Source organism: Mixophyes fleayi, chromosome 2 (assembly GCF_038048845.1).
Source record: "Mixophyes fleayi isolate aMixFle1 chromosome 2, aMixFle1.hap1, whole genome shotgun sequence".
NCBI classification, from domain to species: Eukaryota; Metazoa; Chordata; class Amphibia; order Anura; family Limnodynastidae; genus Mixophyes; species Mixophyes fleayi.
Window position 1 is genome coordinate 84,280,763 of NC_134403.1, and position 19,598 is coordinate 84,300,360.

The 19,598-nt window shown below is 39.9% G+C and overlaps 1 protein-coding gene across 1 annotated transcript; it reads right to left on the reverse strand.

Annotated features, from left to right (window-relative positions):
• Nucleotides 1–1,901: 1,901 nt before the first annotated feature.
• Nucleotides 1,902–19,195, reverse strand: ACKR5 (atypical chemokine receptor 5). The gene is made up of 2 exons (XM_075198022.1): nucleotides 19,086–19,195; nucleotides 1,902–3,881 (listed from the first exon to the last, which is right to left on the reverse strand). The coding sequence occupies exon 2, from the start codon at nucleotides 3,858–3,860 to the stop codon at nucleotides 2,736–2,738; it is 1,125 nt and encodes a 374-aa protein (XP_075054123.1). The 5' UTR covers nucleotides 3,861–3,881; nucleotides 19,086–19,195; the 3' UTR covers nucleotides 1,902–2,735.
• Nucleotides 19,196–19,598: the final 403 nt, after the last annotated feature.

Consider the following 19,598-nt stretch of genomic DNA (forward strand, 5'->3'; position numbering starts at 1 on the left):
TTGGAGTCTTCTAAATGTCATGTACCCATTTTTTTTTTCAAAATAGACGATCAGAGGGCACAGTGTGATAAAGATGGCACCATGGCACAGTGTGATGAAGGCAGTGGCGCACGCAGGGGGGGTTTCTGGGTAAAAAGTGCCCTACAAGTGCCCTACTGTAGTATACAGCAGCCACGGTGCTGTCTAAGAAGCGTCCGCGGTGGTGCTGTATTGTATACAGCACCGCCGCGGACTCTTCTTTGACAGCGCCGCGGCTGCTGTATACTACAGTGCAGCCGAAACGGGGGCGGAGGAAAATCCCCCCTGACAAATCCTCCATGCGCCCCTGGAAGGGGAAACTGTATTGTGTGGTGGTCATAGGAATGCTCTCTGTATTGTATAGCTGTCATAGGAATGCTCTTTGTGTTGTATGGCGGTCACTAGAATGCTCTCTGTATGGTATAGCTGTCATAGGAATGCTCTTTGTATAGTATGACAGTCACTAGGATGCTTTCTGTATTGTATGGCGGTCACAAGGATGCTCTCTGTGTTTTATGGTGGTCACTAGGATGCTCTCTGTATTGTATGGTGGTCATAGGAATGCTCTCTGTATTGTATGGCGGTCATAATTTGTGTGTGTGTGTGTGTGTGTGTGTGTATGTGTATATATATATATATATATATATATATATATATATGTGTATATATATATATTACTCTGATGGTGATAAGAGGGCACAGTGTGATAAAGATGGCACCATTACACTTATGTTTCAATTTGTTTCAGTGAGTTTAATTTCAATAGCCAATTAGCTGTATGAAAAAAAAATTAGCATGTGATAGCTGCATTGAAAGTACTGTGATTCTATAGAGGCTCATTACATAAAGATCCTTGCAAAGCCAGAACATGAAGAATGGGGAGGGGGGAGGTTTCAGTGCGGTCTAGCACTTGTAAAGCTTTAGCCACACCCCGACAGTAGGTTGGCCATGTTCACTCGACAATTGTCACTCCCACATAGATGGGGGCGCCAGTGCCCTGTCTCGCCCAGGGCACTCAATTGTCTAGTTACGGGGCTGCTCTGCCATGGGTTGTTTCCTTGACATTCTGGAGATGCCTCATGTCTAATTGAATCTCCCTCTATGTATCTCACTTTATTATTCTTTTGGAACCGCAGGGGAAACAGCAGGGTCTTTTTACTAAATGTAGGAAACTTTCTAAATGCAGAGTTCTGAGCAGTAATGCAAGATTTCAAATAACAGAAACTTTATTAGATTAGTACCCTATTCTAACAAATTGTCCATGCCGATGCTTCTACTGTGTCAGTAACAGAATGAGAGTCAATTCTCTGGACTGGATCTAGACGTCACCATATCTTTGGCTAACTTTGAGGCAAAGAAAGTACTTTGTAGTATATTCCCAATTTAACAATGGCTAATATGAGGTGGAATTAATATGAAGTAATTTTAATGCCTTTAATGTTAATCTAGAATACCCAGACAAGCAGTTATTTTCTTACTACAAAATGAAAGATTTTAATTTTTTGCAACCAATAGATGCATTTAGCCATTTGACCTGCATGAAATTAAGTTTGTAAATTGTTTTATCTGGCACAAACATTGTAAAGAATCTAAGATTCTAAGATATGACACCTGAGTCAATTCAGGTCATCAACAGCGTAGCACACAATGTAAAAAATGCAAACTGTCTTTATGAAGTAATAATTCAGATTCAAGCTGGGATGGGCAACCTTTGACTTTCCAGCTGTTCCCAAACATCAAGGGAGATATAGTTCAACAACAGCGGTAGTGCCAAAGGCTGTCCTTCCCTGTGTTAATATGTAATTTGTGATTATGCAAAACTATGTTTAATAGTGAGTTTTCTTTGAATTAAAGCCATAATTCAAATACAAAATGTACCTCTTTTCATATTTTTAATGAAAATACATTCTTACATATATGATACAAACATTTAGCTATTTGTTACAAAATATTCAGTATTTACAAATTGATTTTACATATTTGTAATCCACTCATACTTTCTGGAATGTCCATAATCCAAGTTGACACTACTAAGCTAAAAAGAGTAAGGTTAATATTTATGCGTAATGGCGATTTTAGAATGTGGTAAGATCTATAGATAGTTAATCGTACACATGTTGATTCCAAGCTTAGTTTGTGATTCTTCATATTCCTCTTACCTGAGTTGAAACCAAATACTTAAGCTAAGTGAGGTCAACTTGCAATATTGGCAAACTGGCCTTACTGGCACATATGTGGCTCCAAAATGATCAGCATGCACAAGAGTGATCCAAAAATCCGTCTGCCAGTTGGCGACTATTGGCTTGTGTGTGCGGTCATCTGTCAGCCCCGTAACAGTTCCACAGTGTGATAAGACAACTTGGCCCAAGTGCAAAGGTCCAGACCTGCCCAGTTGTCCAGTTTTCCAAATTGTATGTGCCAGGACGCAGGATGGTCTCTGTGTGGCCAGTTTTTCAGTGTTTCCTTGGTTTCCTTCAGTGTTTCCAGTTTAAACATAGATTATTCACCTGATGTAGATTGCTTAACATTATTGTAAAAGTTAGCACATGTTCTAAGACAACTTAAAACAATTCACATGAGGTACAGTGTGATAGGAGCAGTAAATATATATTCTGATGACATATTCGAAGGACCGCTTAATGAGTATGAATACAATATGCAAGAGAAAAACACAGAGACTATATTGTTATGATTTTTTTCACTTAAGATATTTTATATTACACCACCTTCTCTTCTGGAATAGTATGAGCAGGAATATTTGCTGATAGGTTTGGCTCTTTAGTTATTACAACAGAATGATCAGTGATGGATGTAGATCGTTCTTCAGGGCTGACACCAACCTTTTTCTCTTTCGGAATATATTTAACCACTGCATTGATGACTTTGCCTCTGAAATCCTTGCTCAGGAAGTTGTAAAGGACTGGATTAGCCATGCAATGAAACAATGAGGTACAGTCTATAATCTCATAGAAAAAATATAGAACATGGACCATATGACAGTTGACAAAGATGTAGGTCCCATGCAGAGTTAGAGTAATCACAGTAGCATGGTAGGGAAGCCAACTGAGCAGGAACGTCAATATGTAAGCATAGATAAGCCGACAGTGTCTCCGGCTCTCTGGTCTTCCAGATTTCTTAATGTGGTAGGCAGTCATCAGATTGTAAACAAGAATTATAGAGAAAGGAATTATGAACCCAAGAATAGTTGTCATTAGAGTGACAGCTAGAGCCCATTCATCATAGGTCTCAAATGGTGCCATGAACATGCACACAGGGTCTCCGCCATCCACCAATTGCATATGGACAACATCTGGTATAGGAAATATGGCAGACACCACCCAAATCCCAATACAAATACCCTTACGGATCCTTTGCTGGTTTTGTCGCCAGAAAACTGAAGAAGAGGTTAAAGTCAGGTAGCGTTCCACACTTAGAGCAGTAAGGAAGTATATACTGCTGAACATGTTGGCAAAGTAGAAGTAATGGGTAAATCTGCAAAGGAATCCACCCCATAGCCAAGTATATTCCAACATTGCCTCTAGCATCCAGAAAGGCAAGGAAAGAACCACTCCAAGATCAGCCACAGCCATGTTTAGAATGTACAGATTAATAGAACTTTTGCTTCTTCGTGTTTGCCAGTTGACCCATATTACTATCAGATTTCCAGCCAGACCGAAAACAAATATAGCAAGATAGAAAATAAAGAGGAAAATATGCTTTACACCTTCATCCAAGTCAACATCACAGAGAGAAAAGGAATTATTGAAGTAATACATAAGCTCTGTCCAATTGTGAATCTCCTCATAATGGTCCTCTGATTCCAAAGCAATTTCTTCAGCCATTGTGAGTTAGGACTAGAGTGTCTGAAATAGGATGAAAATAGATTAGACACATGTTAATACTAAATAGTTTAATGGGATATTGCATTATTCATAAACAATGTTCAATCTTGTATCATCATAATCATCACCATTTATTTATATAGCGCCACTAATTCCACAGCGCTCTACAGAGAACTCACTCACATCAGTCCCTGCCCCATTGGGGCTTAAAGTCTAAATTCCCTAACACACACACACACACACATGCAGACAGACACACAGACAATTTGTCAATTTGTTAGCAGCCAATTAACCTATCAGTATGTTTTTTGAGTGTGGGAGGAAAACCGGAGCACCTGGTAAAAACCTAATGGGGAGAACATACAAACTCCTCACAGATAAGGCCATGGTCAGGAATTGAACTCATGACCCCATGGCTGTAGGGCAGAGGTGCTAACCACTTAGCCACCGTATTGCCCCACTGTTTCATATAACAGCAAAGCAAATGATATATAGTAAAGATAATAAGTATAAACAGAATTAATAACACCAGGAATTTGGCATGAAAAAATTGCAGACATTTTTTAAAGTATTTAAAGCAAGTTGAAAGAAAGCAGATCTCATAAGCAATCAAAATACATTAACAAATGAATTTCTTATTTTAAGCTATACCATGACATAAAGTCACTTGCAGGTAAAATCACATCCATGGGCTTGATTCATTAAGGATCTTAACTTGAGAAACTTCTTATTTCAGTCTCCTGGACAAAACCATGTTACAATGCAAGGGGTGCGAATTAGCATTCGGTTTTGCACATAAGTTAAATACTGACTGTTTTTTCATGTAGCACACAAATATCAACTTTAAATTTCAGTGTACAAATAAGCTATCAAGTATTTGTGTGCTACATGAAAAAACAGTCAGTATTTAACATATGTGCAAAACAGAATACTAATTTGCACCCCTTGCATTGTAACATGGTTTTGTCCAGGAGACTGAAATAAGAAGTTTCTCAAGTTAAGATCCTTAATGAATCAGGCCCTATTTTCGGAAACTTGTTACCAACATGTATCAGGAAAACTATCCAAAAGGATCTGTTCCTGAATTGCTTTAAGCAGATACAGCTCATTAAATTAATTAAGGAGGGTATTTGACTCAAAAGTACATTACTCTACATGACTGTAGAAAACTGGGTTCTTTAGAGGGGAATACTTGTAGTGCTTTATTTAGAGTTAGGAGCAAAGCAAAAAAAAGAAAGCGCAAATTTGCAAAACCATGTATTTGTACCCAACTTTGCAATCTTGTTTTTCCAGGAGCACATTTCCCCCTTTTTTTTTTGTTTGTTTCTAACTCTAAATGAAATCCATAGTAGCCATGTTTAACTGCCAATAGGAACTTTGGAAGCAGGATGGATGGATGGATAGTGTCTTCCACAGTCTATTATTATTTGAAATGTATCAATAAGTAACATTTTCCCTTACTCATGTTTCTTATGATTGCTTTTTACACAAGGGAGAGGTAAGGGAGTTGGTCAATGATTACAACACAGTACAACATGAAGACTCACATTCTAACTCCCTTCTTCACCTTGGCCAAGGGGGCTTACAAAAATCCTTTTTTCATAGTGAGCACTGATCCCACTAGATATGTTAGTTGAAAATTGAATACAGGTATGCAAAGCAATGGTGAACTCGGAACTGAAACTGTCAAGTTGGGGGTATTATCCTTCTGTTAAGAGCTTAAAATTTACCTGAAAACTTTTAGTTTATAATTGAAACATTGACGCAGATTTTTATGTTGCTACTATGATTTGCAAGTACGTTTATTTGGATCATAATTATCTTATACTGATGCCTGACATAATACTGATTGCAACATCCCAGAGTGAAATGTAAAAAATATTTTGAAACAGGAATAGAAAATATTGAAGGTTTCCAGGGTTTACCAAGAGCAAACAGTCATCTAGAGAATGAGAAGATTACTTTGTAAAGTAGTTGGCTTAGTGGAAGGTATCTCTGTTATCAAAGTAATGTATGTAAACATTGTCATATGGATAACAAGATATTTTTGAAGTTTGATAAGACTATGAAAAGAAAGATCTTAGGGTACAAGAATTGCCAATCCTAGTTTATTATATACTTGATGGAATGTGACTGTGGTAAGAGGTATGTTGGCAAGACTGAGGGCTAGATTTACTAAGCTGCGGGTTTGAAAAAGTGGGGATGTTGCCTATAGCAACTAATCAGATTCTAGCTATCATTTTGTAGAAGGTACTAAATAAATGAAAGCTAGAATCTGATTGGTTGCTATAGGCAACATCCCCACTTTTTCAAACCCGCAGCTTAGTAAATCTAGCCCTGAGAGGCTACTTAAACTCAGGATTCAGGAACATATAACTAATATAAAGGATAAACTACATACTCATAGTGCTCGTAAACACCACCAGAAGCATGATGGCTCAAATCCTCAGTTACCTAGGTTTAAAGCTATAGAATATGTAGAAGATAAGCTATAAAGATAGAAGTTGGGGAGATAGACTGCATAGATTATCACAGCGGAAAACCCATTGGATAATTTTATTACATTCATTTTCTATAAAAACAATGAAAGTTGCAACATTACCTGGCTTAATATTTTTAGAGCTTCTAGGATGCCTTCTCCATACAGAAGGCCTCCTACTGGTTTATTACTATTGGTGGATTCTATGTCAGTGTGCCCCTTCTGTGCATTAATACATTATAATATTAAAATCTACAACATACAGGTCATTGTGTTTAATTTTACTTACATTGTAATTATTTTTTTACTGTTGTTTTTTTCTGTACTACAATTGTTTTGTTCTCAGGATTTACCAGGCTCTAAAGTCTTTCTGGAGCCTTCTATTTGATCCACTAGAGCTGATGGGTTGTTCTCTATTTATCGTGCCCTTTTTTGGGTTATTAATATAAAACTTTTATCATATTATTATTATCGTTGATTATTATTGTTGATTATATAGCACCGATCATATTATGCAGTTTTGTATAGAGAATATGTAGTCATTCACATCAGTCCCTGCCCCATTGGAGCTTACAGTCTAAATTCCCTATCACACACACTCTAGGGTTCTTCATTTCAGAAGCCATTAACCTATCAGTATGTATTTTGGACTGTGGGAGGAAAAAGGAGCACCCAGAGGAATAACATACTGACATGGGGAGAACATGCAAACAAATATGGCTCTCAGTGAGTCCATGACCACCGTGCTGTGAGGCAGCAATGCTAACAACTGTGCCACTCTGCTGACCATATTAATCATATAATGTCATTGAAGGTTACTGATATGTGTGATATACATTTCATTCGCCAAAAAGGAGTCCTTTGAAATGAAAAAAATGTTACATTATATAGAGCTCCAACCATTTCTCAAATATACATACAATTAAAAATTGGGGGGTGCATATAGTGTAGTTGCACATATAGTAGGTGATAATAAATAATCAAAAATGCATTTAATATATACAAGAAGTACATTACTGAACAGGAAGCTCCTTTCCACCTGTCATTTTGTGCTTCGGAATCCAAACAAGGGAATAACCTGTAGTTGGTTAAGACCCAGAAGGACTCTGATATGCCTGTATAAAAGGTTAAACATGTACAATATTGTAAACAGCGGTTATCTTGAGAGGCTGAGGGTGGACCCAACACAAACTGTTGTTTAATTTCAGAGGCTACACTTGTGTTTAGTCGTGACACGTTCGCTAGTCATGGGAAGCGTGTGTTTACTTTTTTATTTTATTTGTTGTATCCATTGCCAGCTGCCTTAAGCTTCTGCCTGTTTTGACTGGTCTGACTGTTTTGTAATGCATTAGCCTATAGGATTAACTTTCCTTTACTGATTTAATTTCCCAGTTTTGTCATATAGATACTTAAATAAGCCAACAGCTATAGTTTCTTGCGTAAGACCTGGGGCAGCCAAGTGAATGTGCACACACTGGGCCTGAGTCACTGAGCAAAGAAAAAAAGTAGTAAACAAAGAAAAGAAAATACAGGTGCCCAAAAAGATTCAGCCCGTTCTCACCCTTAAGCAATACAGCTTAAGATGGCTAGAAAATCAGAATAAAATATGTAAATAAAGGGTGACTACAGGCGTTTCTTTTTCCCAAAAATATAATATAGATAGTACAATATTATCAGAAATGATTTGCTATATGCTTTGAATTATCATTGTACTATATCTATATTTTCATATTGTTAGAAAAAAAGAAGCACCTGTAGTTACCCTTTATTTACATATTTTATTCTGGAAAAAAAGGAGTAAGTTTGCTCCTGGACAAACCATGTTACAATGCAATGGATGCAAATGAGTTTATTATTTTGCACATAAGTTAAATACTGGCTGTTTTTTCATGTAGCACACAAATACTTGCTAGCCTTACTTTTACACTGAAATTAAAATTTGATCTACGACATGCTCTACACCAACTATAAATCCGTCCTCATATTTTAAGTTTACCTCCCCCTCCAATGCAACATGCTTTTGCCAAGGTGCAAATTTACTCTTTTTATGCTTTGCTCTCCTTAATGGCTCAGACCCATTCCGTTTTATGGGAAGAGGGGCTATTAAAGGTGGGAACTAAGACTATCCTGACAATTGGTGTGGACCTACTGGGAAGACTATTAGACATTACATTATAACAGACCATACCATCAGGGGAGGGCTGGCAGGCTTTAGCCCGAGGGGCAAGCACACCGCACTGGCCCATAAGTAGCTGCCCATCCTTAAAGGGTGGTTTTTGGTACAATATATATTTATCTATATAAAAATAGGCTATTTTAGTGTTGTTTAATCCATATATATATTTTTATGCCCAGAGCTGGATTAAGGCTCTGGGTGGCCTGGGCACTTTAGACAGGGTAACCCAGTGGTTCCCAAACTTTTTCAGTTCGCGGTACCCTTAGAGTCTCCATAATTTTTTCAAGGCACCCCTCCAAAATAATTACAGAGCAGTCCTGTTTTATAAGTAGTTGGGTCAAAAAAACGTAATAAGTATTTAGGTCAGGACAGAAATACTTATTTAGTTGTATGCAAAAATAATACACATAATTCCAAGGGAAAAGAATATTTTTATTTATTTTTTTTCAATTATATTTCTGTCAAAGAATAATTTACAGCTAACTCACACTGTGCCCTCCTTCATCACCACACACACTGTGCCCCCTCTGCATCACCACACACTCTGTGCCTCCTCTGCATCACCACACACACTGTGCCCCCTATGCATCCCCACACACTCTGTGCCCCCTCTGCATCACCACACACTCTGTGCCCCCTCTGCATCACCACACACTCTGTGCCCCCTCTGCAACACCACACACTCTGTGCCCCCTCTGCAACACCACACACTCTGTGCCCCCTCGGCAGCCTACTTTCACACTCTGTGCCCCCTCGGCAGCCTCCTTTCACACTCTGTGCCCCCTCGGCAGCCTCCTTTCACACTCAGTGCCTCCTCTGCAGCCTCCTTTCACACTCTGTAGACCCCTCTGCAGCCTCCTCTCACACTCTGTAGCTCCCTCTGTAGCCTCCTTTCACACTCTGTAGCCCCCTCTGCAGCCTCTTTTCACACTCTGTAGCCCCCTCTGCAACCTCCTTTCACACTCTGTAGCCCCTTCTGCAACCTCCTTTCACACTCTGTAGCCCCCTCTGCAGCCTCCTCTCACACTCTGTAGCCCCCTCTGCAGCCTCCTCTCATACTCTGTATCCTCCTCTGCATCGCGGGAGACAGGAAGAGGAAAACACAAACAAAAAAAAACAACTTACCAATCCGGCGGCGCCAGGGACTCAGCATCCTCCTCTCTCTTGCCGCTTGTCACTGAATGTCGAGCGGGATGACGTCACGCCCCACATTAGTGAGAAGCGAGGAGGGAGGACGCTGGGTCCTGGGTGCCGCTGGATTGGTAAGTTGTTGGGTTTTTTTTGTGTCTCTACCTGGCTGCGGCACCCCTGTGACAGCGCCACGGCGCACACTTTGGGAACCGCTGGGGTAACTCCCTATGATTTAGCATGGTTATCATTTTAGATAAACACACAGGCAATACTGTGTGCACTACTGTTAGGTGCAGGGCCATCTTTCTCCATTGGGCATGATGCGCAGCTGCCCGGGGGCCCCACGGGCAAAGGGGCCCCATAGGCACGGCTCTTAATGAGAATAAATAATCCTGCAAAAGAAAAAAACCTGCAAAATAAACCTACAATGGTCACTGAGCAAGTACATCTATCTATCTATCTATCTATCTCTATCTCTATATATCTATATCTGTATCTGTATACATCTATATATCTATATCTAGGGGCCCCGTTGCACTGCTTTGCCCGGGGGCCCATAATGTTGTTAAGAGGGCCCTGGTTAGGTGTACACAGTTCTGCCTTCACGAGCAGTACACGGTGTAGAGGGACATACCTCCCAACTGGCCTAAGTGAAACAGTCACCCAAATTCAGGACTGTCCCTCCAGATTCAAGACAGTTGGCAGACTGTTCTGCTCTCTCCTGCCTGTCTTGTCACTGTCACCACTTGTGGCTGCTGGCTACTTTAGCTCATTTGCTGGTTGTCTGGATCCTGCAATGTTGGAGGCCCTATTTGGAAAAAACAATGGGTACATGAGATTAAGAAAACTCCAACCAGCCCCAGTGTTAAATCAGTAGCGCACAAGTTTTAGAATTAGGCCTCCCTCCACCCCAACATTAAAATACTAATATTCACATTTGCTAAATAGATCTATTTCCCTCTTACCAGCCCCAACATTAAATTATTAGTATTCCCATTTAATACATAATAATTTTTCCCTCCCTCCGAACAGCCCCAGCAATAAATTAAATATTTACAATTACAATTAATAAATAGCCCTCAGCCTCAAACTCAGTCCCATATTCAATTAATAGCCCCAAACCACCTCACCTTAAATTAATAGGACCCAATATTAAATTAAATAGCCCCACCAATAAATTAAATTGCCCCACCATCAACCCACAAATAAAATAACACTCATTAAATAATTAGCCCCCACCTGCACTCCACCATTAGATAGCCTACCCCTCACACTATATTAAGGCCCCCCTTCCCTCACATATATTAACATACTACCTTCACACACACTATATTTATATACTGCCACCCCACACTCACAAACTATATTTATATACTGCCCCCCCACATGCACATACCATAGTTTATATACTGCCCACACTCACACACACACACAATATATATACTGCCCACACACACACACACACACACACACACACAATATATATACTGTCCCCACACACACACACACACAATATATATACTGCCCCCACACACACACAATATATATATACTGCGCATACACACACACACACACACACACACACACACACAGTGTGTGTATGTATGTGTGCGTGCGGGGGGGAAGTATATATATATATATATTTATATATATATATATATATATATATATATAGTGTGTGTGTGACACACTATATATATATATATATATATATATACATACACTCACCCCCCCGCATACACACATACACACACAATATATATACTGCCCACACACACACAATATATATACTGCCCACACACACACATGTGGTGCCCCAAAACCCTGTTGAACAGCTCAGAGGAAGTGCATAAATGCTTTTAAAATGCAGGGCTACAAGGGGTTACTAGAGTCTGAGGAAGACACAGTGGGAATGACAGTTGACAGTTGACAGTTGAGAGTTGAACTGAAAGTACGTACCCAGGAGGATGTGCAGGAAGGAGGAGTGTGTGATATAGCAACAAGAAAGGGGAAGCTGACATGAGAGACTGATCTGCTGCTGGAATTTGTGACATTGCCAGCACACACGACTGGAGAACAGCTGGGGACACACAGTGGGGCGTCCAACACAGTCTCCACGAACTGCAGAACCTTTTCAAGGTAAAATCCTAGCCTGCAGTGTGCTGCACACACCTCAGTGTCAGAGAGAAGAGTGATGAGAGAACAGCGCCATCTTGTGACTGAATTGAGCAACAATCCTGTGTTTTGTTATAATCTTTAACACTGCCTACAGTTTAACATCTACCTTTTAGAGAGAAAGTACAGAGACTTAATCAGGATTATTAACCCTTCTGGAAACCTCTGCAGGATATTTAAACACTACAAAATTCCTGTGCACAGTTCAACTCAGGACTGAGTGTAAAATATGGTAACATTGCCAGGGATAATATTGGTGCACCAAATGTTTTAGATGAATGTTAATGTTAAGTGATTTACCTAAAAATTGATTTATTGATATTGAAGATGTTATCGCTATTGTGCCTTATACTGACCAGGTGTATATTATATGTTAAATGCTATATGTTAAATGCTAACTTCCCCCAACTTGAACAGCTTCAAACGGGCCTTAAAAACCCACCTCTTCCTTAAAGCCCTTCAGTCCCCCACCCATTGACCTCTCTCAATCTCCCCCTACCCCCCTCCCTCTCCTGTCCCCCTCCTACTTCCCTTCTTTTCATTCTCCTCTCCCCCCCTCTCCATCTCTGCCTCCGTTCTCCCCATGCCCTCCTCCTACCATTGTGTCTCTGTCCGTCCTACCCTCCCCTTAGATCAGGGGTGTCCAACCTTTTAGCTTCCCTGGGCCACATTGGAAGACGACGAGTTGGTTTGGGCCGCACATAAGATACATTAACACTAACGATAGCTGATCATCCAAAAAAAACATAGAAACATAGTTAACATATATATATGAGAAAAAAAGTGATACATATATATATATAACACTTTTTTTTCAAATCCCCCTATACTTACCTTTCAATCTCCCTGTTCAAAAAATCCTCTCTAGTTATTATACTATAATCACTTTTTGTATTGTTTAGATGCAATATCAATAAAGTGCATTTAAGCCAGGCATTGTATATCAGGGTGCCCTGACCAGGCCTGCGGTACCTGACATATACATCACTGTGACCCCAAATTGTGACCTGTTTTGCTAATGACACCACTATGTTAGTTAAGGGATAACAACTTATAATGGGCCAAAGAGAATAATATATAATGCCCCATTAGTATTACAAGTAGAAGTATGTAGCAAGGAGATAAGGTCCATGATGCTCCAGGACCAGGTGACTTTTATTCACTTGTCAGCGTCCCTTGAAAGAATAAAAAATATCCCCCTTAACTTACCTTTTAATCGGCTTGTTCTCCGGTCCTCTTCTCTTATTTTCTCCAATTCTGTGCTGTTGATTGTTCTTCTCGCGTGGGTGACTCCTCTGTGCTGCGCTCCGCAATGGACATTCACTGCGAGCACCGCAACGGAGGAGGAGACAAGGGAGGGAGCCGGAGTACCAGCTGACATGACCGCGTGACCGCAAGGTAAGTATTTTCTTTTCTTTTTTTTGCAGGATTTTTTTTTTCCATTAACAGTGCTGCCCCTTTGCCACAACCAAAACTCCTTCTGGGCCACATTTACAGGAGTGCTGGGCCACATGCGGCCCGTGGGCCGCGGGTTGGACAACCCTGCCTTAGCAGGGCCTCCTCTCCTTTTGTTCTCCACCACTTTAACTCTGCTCTCCAGCTCCTTGTCTCCTCCGTGAGGTCCTCCGGCCCCTGTCTCTACCCCGCTGGGGGCTCTCACCTCTAATCTAGCTTTTCATTGAGCTTCTGAGTTACTGTGCTTTCTGTTAACTGTACTGTGCTGTCTCACCCTGTATCGTGTTTCTGCCTGTCCCTGTACGGCGCTACGGATACCTAGTGGCGCCCTATAAATAAAAATTAATAATAATAATAATAATAATTGTGCTCTATGCTGATCAAACGGTTATTTTGTCATTACATTAAGCTGAAGGGGTCAGTGGCGCGGTGGCTTACCAAAATTATCCTTACCGCATTCTTAATAAATTTAAGTTGTTTAACCAATCCTTGTCCCTTTCATTGAAGTATTTATCTCCTGACCACCGGATATCCAAACAGAAAAGAACCTGACTCGTGTCTGGAGGACAAGGTCAGGTAAGGAAATCCCATCCGTCTCGACCACCACACACACACACACACACACACACACACACATTATATATACTCCCCACAGACACACACACACAATATATACTGCCTACACACATACCATACATACTTCACACACGCACACACACACACACACACACACACACACTTACCTTATTCCACCCATGCATTTGCGGCACTGCACTGTTCACACATGGGACTGCACCTGTCACCAGATGCATGTCCCATGTGACAAGCTGAGGAGGGACCGCGGAACCGGCCAATGGTGAAAGGTGGCTGGTCCCGGAGGACGAGCCAGCCACCAAATAATATACATTTTCTGTCCGGCCTGGGGGGCATGTGCCGCCCGGCCCAGCAACCCCCCTGCATACCATATACTATAAAACAAGCTCAGATGCTTGCTGTGCAGATTCAAGCCCATTTTGCTCAAAAAGTACAGGATCTCTTGACCAAAATCTCTACCCAACAGTGTGCCACATTTCAGGCTGACATCCCTTCAATTCATGTTGCTAACTCAGAACCCGAACTGAATTTGCCTGATACAATTTCTGGAGAAAATAAGACTTTAAAACTTTAAGAGACAATTTCAAACTATGCTTCGAGATATGGACATAACCTTCTAGCACATATGGGCCATCGGTCGGGGTTCCCAGAATACAGCCTTAAAACTCAATGATAATTTTTATGCTTTGGGACTACTTTATGAAGACACAGACATGTCCACCACTACTGAGACAAGTAAAGATCTGTGAGACAGATTCTCAATGGAATGACCCTGCACTTTGGAGCAAGTTCACTATTGTGTTGTCTGTGGCCATCAACAATTTCCTTCCAGAGACCTATAATAACTGTCACTCCTCTCCCCCCCCCCCCTCCCCACGTCTTTCCTTACCATGCCTGCATAAAGCTGCTCCGTCTCCTCCCCTCCACTCATTGACACTGTCGGGCCGTGATGATGATGTCACGCCCGACAGTCAGTGAGTGGAGGGGAGGAGACGGAGCAGAGAGGCGGCAGTGTTAATCAATAGCCTCTTCCCCCCCCCCCTCCCCGTGTATTTATCTGAACGCTGTGCGGCGGCCGTGAAAGGTATGGTCAGTGGTCGCCGCACAGTTTTAAAGTAATTTTCATTCTGTGGCGCACTCCAGGCACCCTCCAGAGCCTGGCGCCCTAGGCAACTGCCTAACCTTGCCTAATAGGAGCGCTGGGCCTGTATATAAACCCCTTAATAGGTTTCCTTCCTATATACTGATTTCAGCCTCTTTTTGATTTTGTATCTCTACTGCCTGCCACTTACCTTCAGAATGTTCCTGGATTCCTGTTTCCTCTGAACATGGTTGCATGTTTGTCTGATATGAGCAGCTTCCTCATGAAGTTTCTATGGTCTCCTGGCTGCAGAGGCCAAATCTCCTAGACAGAACATCTTGTGCAGATTCAGGAGACCATTACATTCCATGTCACAAATGAGCCACTGCCAATCATCAAAGGTACAGAGCGTTCACGTCATAGCCCTGTCCGTACATATGGCACAGGCCTAGAACTACATTAATGTAAAAACTACCTCTGCTTTCCTCAGCTTTTCAAGAGCTGTACATGCAGCCTTAGAAACAAGGACAGCAAGACTGGACACTTTTCAATTTTTTTCATGGTAGACATCCAAAATCATCCTTTTCATTCACTACCTCTGACATCCCAGAGGCTAATTCCAAAATTGATAATCACACAAATTTGAAATTTTGGTCCATGTTACACAATTCACAGATTCTTACCTAAGTTTAAAATAAGTGATAGTGTTTGGTTCCATAATGCCTGCCTCACTTTCACCATTATTTGGCTCTTGACACCTTTATAGTTCCAGATCTGACACCACGTAAGCCCCAGTTATGGGTTTTGTATTCCTGACCTGGGATAAATGTGGTTGACCCTTGCTTTCTTTTGAATATTAAACCATTGCCTATGACCTTTGTCTGGATCTGGCCCTGCCTTTGTCTGACAGCTTTATGCTCATTGACCAATAGGATTAACCGTGCTTAATTGACTTTGTTCTCCAGTAATTTCTGATAGATACTTATATTGGTCAGCAGCTATAGTTTTCTGCTCAAGACCTGGGACAATCGAGTACCAGAGAATACATTAAGTTATTTGGGAAAGGAGTGGAAATCACTACTAGCCTGACAATGTATGCTGTCTTACTGGGAAAACTTTCCAACATTGCAGGTGCTCACAATCCGTGTTCCCCATGAATTCATGAAAAGCTGGTTCCTTCTCATGCTGTTAATGACTGTCTAACAGTACATGACTGGGTTTAGGCTAGCTTCTGCTTCTGTTGAAACTGGATTTGTATTGTCACCTTCTCAGAAAGTGGCTCAGACAATACACACCATGCAATGTTCAGAAAGGGCGGGCTGTCCAATCCAAATTCAGCAACAGAGCATCAGCAGCCATACAGTGTTGCATACCTACAAAGAGCATGAGAAGTCATTTGTTGTTTTAGCCGGTTGTTGGAAATGGGGTATTATTATTTGTTATTATCCAGGCAAATTTGTTTATGATTTTTGTCCTTGGATACCACAGAAACTTGGGTCTGTGTATTGAATAATAGCGCATTTACACAGCAGATCTAATGTTATGTTTAAAAGCAAAACAAACTTATTTGCACAAACAATAGAATTATATGATGGTGGTGTTCCCCTTTAATTGCCTAATTACGTTCACACTTATTGGTAGTATGTAAAGAAAGTTTGAGTAACAAGAGGATCCTAGAAAGCTGAGCAGATCTTATTTTGTAGGAAGGCATCAAAACTTCCTGATAAAGGGAAAGCTTAAGAAGAATTTTCATGTTCACTATGCTCAACAGATAACATCATGCTAAGGAACCAAGATCATGTCTAGGTCATGTCTGTAATTTTTCCCCTACACTGTAACGCAACTCCTGAACACTGCAAAAACCTTCCACGCAGAAAGCTGTTCTCTCTGCCCCTTCAGACCCCGGTGAGCAATGAGGAGAATTTCGTTCTGGAATAATCTCTTATTGCTTATTCTGTCTCTTTTTGTGTAAGTGTGAAACTTCAGGATACTGAATTCAGCTATAATTCAGGCTTTAACCTAAACTACAGCCCAAACACAACACAAAAAAGCTTCTGGATCTCTACTAAGGTACAACAGATTATCACTTCACTGCAAAGCACAAATAATGATAATAATATTAATAATAATTCCTGCTGCAATATTCTTATTGAAAGCGTTAAGGGCACTGTAGCTCTTTGTGTAAGTTCAACTACAGAATTGCACACATTCACATACACAAACAATATGAGTGTGAAATGAACTATTGTAATGTTCCATAATGTCCAGATATATCATATTGAAACCATGCCCTCCGCTGTATAAACATCATCACTAATCTTTGAGATGCCGGATGTAAAACATTCCATAGAAATGTTACCAAAATTTCAAAAGGAAGATAAAAACGTTTCATGATGATTGATATCTGCTACATACATAGAGGGCTATTTTTTCAAAACATTCCCCAAAGAGAGGTCAGACCCTTTATCTGAGCTGTATAGAGTGCAGTGGAAACAGCTGAGGGAATAATAGTGGACCCAGAGAACAATAAAGCAGTTATACTGAAATGTATAAGCTGCACGTGCTCCAAAAACGTGTTAGAGTATGTAAAACATGCACTAATACTATAACTGTATTGTTTCAAGTAGCTGTATAATATATATTTATTTACATGTCTGGAATTGTGAAAACTGTACCACCTTGTAGCATGCATATCATATGGTGTGACTAACTGCAACTTTATGTAGCTGTATGAATATCATTTGTTGTTGAACCAATTTTCTCTGAGTGGCCATAATTAATTTCTGCACTAATTCCCTCACTGTGCAATCCTTTATGGAACACATGGGCATCCTGTGGTTTTCCAGCTGTTGCTGAACTCCAGCCATTGATAGGGTTGGTGGAGTATGCTAGGTCATAGGTGATGCTCAGCTGCCCATAACAGATGTCTTGAACTCCGCCCCCTCCACCTTTTCCTCATAGTTGTGAAATATTCCTTTGGACGTTAGAGATTTAAAATAATCATTTAAAAAAATGTTCCACAGGATATTTATTACACCCCTGTAGTGAGTAAAGTATTTTTGGACACGATGAAAGTAAACAGTTAATATATTCCCTTTTTTGTATTTGTAGGTTTGTAGTAAAAAAAAAATAATATAACAGCTTAAGAATCTCTTATGGCATCCGAATATGAAGATGCTGCTGATACACCTATATGTACTGTGATTAAAACAAATCTATCAATTTAAAATTAAATAAAAGTAGGTTATCTCAAACATGCACAATATGCAGCAAATTGCAGTTGCATTGTGCAGAAGCAGAAAAAAAAGTCTTACAAAGAGAATATAAACTGGAATGATCAAAATAATAAGAGCCTAATGTGGATCATGCATATACAACACTGTTACTTTGCAGTGCTGTAGCCAACAAGTATCTATCTATCTATCTATCTATCTATCTATCTATCTATCTATCTATCTATCTATTTCACATTTTTTCTTCTTCAAGAAGGAGGGCACCAAGGCAAGTTGCTTTTTTAATAGATAGATAGATATACAATTATATATACATATATCTATAAATCTATATATATCTCACACATACAGTGCATATATAAGATTTCATAATTAATTAATTAATTAATTAATAAAGCTCGGAAGTACAGCCAGTAAAGTGGTTCCTCTGCAAAATTACTTGCAGTAAAACAGTTCATTTAAACTTATAGAAAGTATGAAACTAAGGGATTGAAAGAAACCTGTTTTGGGGTCCATGTGCTTTGTAAATATATTATTGTATTATACCAGTGGGTATTAGTTACTGTACAATGTTCTTCAGATTTACAGAGTTTAGACTAATCACCCGCATACACATCATTACTAGAAGAATGAAGGCGCCATGTGTAATAATAACCATGAGTTTGTGAATGACACAGGTGCATAGTTTAATGTTATTTAGTACCTTTAAGAATAAAATGTGTACTAGCTTCTCTACCACTAATAAATTATTTAATAAAACTATAGTAATAAGCTAATCTGAGAACTGCAGCATATATTTCCACCTGTTTTATACCAATCTTACAAAGGATTGTTCTTTATCTAGGGGTTCCAGTTATCTGTACTGTGTAATCTTTAGAATGTGACAGAAATAATTTCTTACCTGAAATGAAGGCTCCTTTTCCCAGCTCTTTGCGGAGACTCTCTGCAGCAAGTGACATGGGCTATTTTACACTTTCTAGCAACACTCACATTCAGGAAATGATCCAGTATATCCTGAAACTGCAATTATCACTGAGGTTCTTGCTACCCAGGATATCCTCTTTTGCAAACGCAAACACCTTCTAAGATTCTCCGAGCCACTAAGTGGATCGTTCTCTTTGTCCAGTTACCATTAATGTAACTATAAAGAATCCCTAAACAAAATAAGTCTTTCCTTTCTCCCATGGAGCACATAAAGGGACTAGGGTTATTTATTTTCATTCTTTCTATAGCTTACGCGTGTGATTAACACATTGGCTTGAGTTTTCAAGCTGTGATAATTGCCCTATTTTGCAGTACAAATATTTTACTAGATATTTCAAAGCGTACAGAACTTTCTCCACGAAACAGATTAGGTGGTATTTTCAGACCACATTGATTTTCATATAGTGATATATTTAGTGGGAAAGATATT

Bases quoted from the DNA above. Each gene is read 5' to 3' on its own strand.
- ACKR5 (XM_075198022.1), bottom strand. From the start codon at position 3,860: ATGGCTGAAGAAATTGCTTTGGAATCAGAGGACCATTATGAGGAGATT.